The sequence below is a fragment of the Solanum dulcamara genome, chromosome 7 (assembly GCF_947179165.1).
Source record: "Solanum dulcamara chromosome 7, daSolDulc1.2, whole genome shotgun sequence".
NCBI lineage: Eukaryota > Viridiplantae > Streptophyta > Magnoliopsida > Solanales > Solanaceae > Solanum > Solanum dulcamara.
In genome coordinates, this window is record NC_077243.1 from 6,594,016 (window position 1) to 6,597,692 (window position 3,677).

The window sequence follows — 3,677 nt, forward strand, 5'->3', positions numbered from 1 at the left end:
AGGACATTATTAAGATTTAATAAAAAGGTATGGAGAACTCCATTTTGTTTTTTTATTAAAGTCTCTAACAATCATATTAATTCTAAATCCATACATAGCAATTAGGAACAAATCCAAAAGGGCATAGGCATTACTCATTCCATTTTCTTTTATTAAGTGATTTTTTTTTTAAAAAAAACAATCTAAAAAGAACACCATATATTAATAACGATGGAAGGGATCTTTTAAGAAACCAAAAATGTATTGATTTTTTTTTTCAAAATTATCCATATCTAATACGTAAGTATTGAACAAGTTTTTTAAAACTTTTTTACATTTTTGTATGGATATAATGATATTTTGCTTTTTAGTAAAAGTAATTAACTTTTTTGTGGGCGGACGCACATGGTATTTAGACTAAGAGGCGTTTGGATTGACTTATAAACTGTTTTCAGTTTTTTTTGAGTGTTTGGCTGATCAACTTAAAGTTATTTTGTGCTTAAAATAAGCCCCAATAAATAGTTAAATTTATTTGAATAAACTTATTTTAGACAATTTATAAGTTGAAAACAACTTATAAATAAAAAAAAAATTAATCTGCACCTACCAGCAACATATTTTTCTCAATGCTTTCAAACACCGACGTTTTGTTTCAGGCTAATAATGACATTTGTGACAATTAGAACCCTCTGTCCTCCTAGTACATTTTTTTTAAAAAAAAACTTTTTACGGTATTAAAAATAAATAATTTTTATTTATTATATTAACAACAATCCAGTAGGTTAGGAGTTATTTATTATATTTGAAGGATAATATAATAAATTTATTATTTTTTTAAAAGTATGCTAAGTCAAACATGTATAAGTAAAAATAAATGAAGAGAGTACTACTGATTTACATTTAACACTATCCTGTATCAGCGTTGATGATTTTCTGAATTCAAACTTATTATTTAAGTCTAATCTGATGGCCTTTCTATTTTTTCTTTCGAGATGCTTTAGAATTTGGTTTTAATTTTTTTTTTTAAATAATGTCAAGGTAAATGTTCTCCTTTAATTTTATTTGTTAGCCAAGCTACTACACCTACGAGTTTTGAAATTGGTTCAACATTAAATAAATTTTCTCTAAACAGCTATTAATGAAAAGATAGCCTCTCAAGGGTCCTGTTATTTTCGTTGTTGTATGGATTTTCAAAGATTTATTGAAAATAATCTCAAATTATACAATTTCTAGAGCAATCATGAATATCAGGACATGACTAGTTTGTAGTGTTTTCTCGGAAATTTGCTTGTCAACGAAATTTCGTATGAATTTTTAAAGGTTTATTAAAAATAATCTCAAATTATATATACAATTTCTAGAGCATCTATGAATATCAGGACATGAGCATGGCCTCTCAATGTAAAATTGCGATAACAACAAAGATTATGCCAATATTATGTGATAGAATAAGACGTTGGACTTACAAGAGGGAGGATTCTTGATTCATAAAAATTCTATACTTCAACAACGATTCTGTAAGTTTTATTTTATAGATTCGGTGTGTTTTACTCATCAAAACTTCTTATTTCATTCTATCTTTTCAAACCTTATTTATAATATTACATTAATTTTGATGTTACTGTTGTTATAGACTTACAAGACGAGACTAAGTTTACATGGATGAACTTGTGTAATTCCTGAATTTGTTGTACTGTGGTTATAGTCTCTCAAGGTCTTTTATTTTTGTTCTTACAAATAATTTGTTTGCCAACAATTTTAAAGCATTATAAAGGGATATTGAATGGAACGGTATTCGAAAAGATAGGCACAATGCATTGAATCCTGCATCATAACAACATAATCACTATTTTAAATCAAATTAACAGATTGACCAAATATACAGGGCTTATCCAAAAAAAAAAACCAGCCCTGCTTTAAGGAAAACCCCATTAAACAATAAATATTTACAAATTACAATCTCAAAGCAAATTTGCTCCACCAAAAAAAAGAATTACTCCAATTAATCTTCTATCCAGATCTCCATTTTAAGCCATCATAAACTCAGCACTTTCTTTTAGCCCCAAATTCTTACTATCAGATAGCACAAATTCTTCAAATCCTTTCTTCACTGGATAATCCATTGCAAATTCATCATTTCTTGATAATTGACCTATTGAAGCTAAAGCTAACAACTCAGATTCATCAAGCCCTTTTGCTGGACCAAGACTACACCTTTCAGTTCCATACCTTCCTAATGCATCTTTGAATTTCTTGATCTGCATAATAGTAACAAAATTCACCATAAGAAAAACTAAACTTTTTACTAGTGTATAATATTTGGGGAAAACTAAAATCTTTAAAACTTACAGTTGCATTAGTACAGCTGAAGCTACAAAGTTTGCCTTCTGCACCTCTGTAAAACCTGAAGAAAGGTAAAACATGTATCCGAAGAGTATGACACATGGATTTGAGTTCTTCATAGTTTACTTTGAGAAAAATGGCATCTGGGTTTGAATCAGCCAGTTGACATATCTGCAAAAATTTAGAAAAAAGGTGAGATTTTTTAAGCAAATGGAGAAAAGAAAGCCATTTTTGGTAAACAAAAACATAACATACCTTAGGATGTAAAGTCCTGCAACCTCCACAACCAGGGGAATAAAAGTCAATTATAACTAGTCTGTCACCAGCATTTAACAACGAATCAGCCAGTTCTTTTGCTGACTGGATTTCTAACATGTTGGGTTTAAGGGTCTTGTCCCACCATCTTAACGCTTTGCTTACACAAATTGATGCTTGTGCCTAAAATCAAGAACACCAAAAAGAATAATTAATCTTTGGACTCAAGAAAGGCTAAGAAAAACACAAAAAAAATTCAGTCTTTGAACTCAAAAAAGCTCAAGAAAAACAAAAAAAAGAGAGTTTTACATACATTGATTGAGATGGGTTTTGGAGATTTAACATTCCAATTGTTAAAACCAATCTGATTCGATACATCCAAAGATTTGCCCAGAAATTTTTTAGGTGTCAAATCTGTAACTTGCAGAGACCCAATGGAAGAATGAACAGAAAAACAAGTTTTCAATGAACAAGCCATTTTTTGTTCTCCTAAAAATCTGAGGACTAATCAAGAATATAGCATCCAACAAACAAATTCCCACCAAACCCACCTACCCTTTTGGACCAAGAACCAGTTTCTTCTAATAGAACAAGAATGCAAGAACAAAGAGTTCAACTTTTTCAAAAAAAAAAGTGTTCTTTTTGTGGTTGGGAAGGATGAAGGGCAAAAATTGTTTGAGGGTTTTGTGTATTCCGTGAAACTTAAAGAAGAAAAGAATGGTGGGGAAAAAGAATTATTAAAGGTCAAAAAAAAGTGAAAAGAGAAAAAGATGGATTAGGTGGGGTCAGTAAACTGTGAGGTTTATCCATAAAAAAAAATTCCCTTTTTTCTTTTTTTCCCTAATTTTTTCCTAAATTTCTGGTTTTTGATATATTAATTGATAATGCAGGCTGCTATGTGTCTCGATCTAATTTGGATTATCGAGAGGATTAAGGATTATTTTATAATCTTGCTTGCGTGGATTGCGTTGGCATTTCTTTTTGCCTTTTGTCATATTTTGAATAATTGTTTTTTTATGAGAAACAAAATCCAAAAAATGGGCATCTGTATGATCTGGTTAAATTGCTATATTATCGATTTTAGCAAATTTGGCATTTTA

At 29.7% G+C, this 3,677-nt stretch overlaps 1 protein-coding gene across 1 annotated transcript; it reads right to left on the reverse strand.

Moving 5' to 3' along the window:
• Positions 1-1,811: 1,811 nt before the first annotated feature.
• On the reverse strand, positions 1,812-3,467 carry LOC129896835 (thioredoxin-like 1-2, chloroplastic). The gene is made up of 4 exons (XM_055972815.1): positions 2,891-3,467; positions 2,578-2,760; positions 2,329-2,493; positions 1,812-2,237 (listed from the first exon to the last, which is right to left on the reverse strand). The coding sequence occupies exons 1-4, from the start codon at positions 3,053-3,055 to the stop codon at positions 2,007-2,009; spliced, it is 744 nt and encodes a 247-aa protein (XP_055828790.1). The 5' UTR covers positions 3,056-3,467; the 3' UTR covers positions 1,812-2,006.
• Between the last annotated feature and the right edge of the window lie 210 nt (positions 3,468-3,677).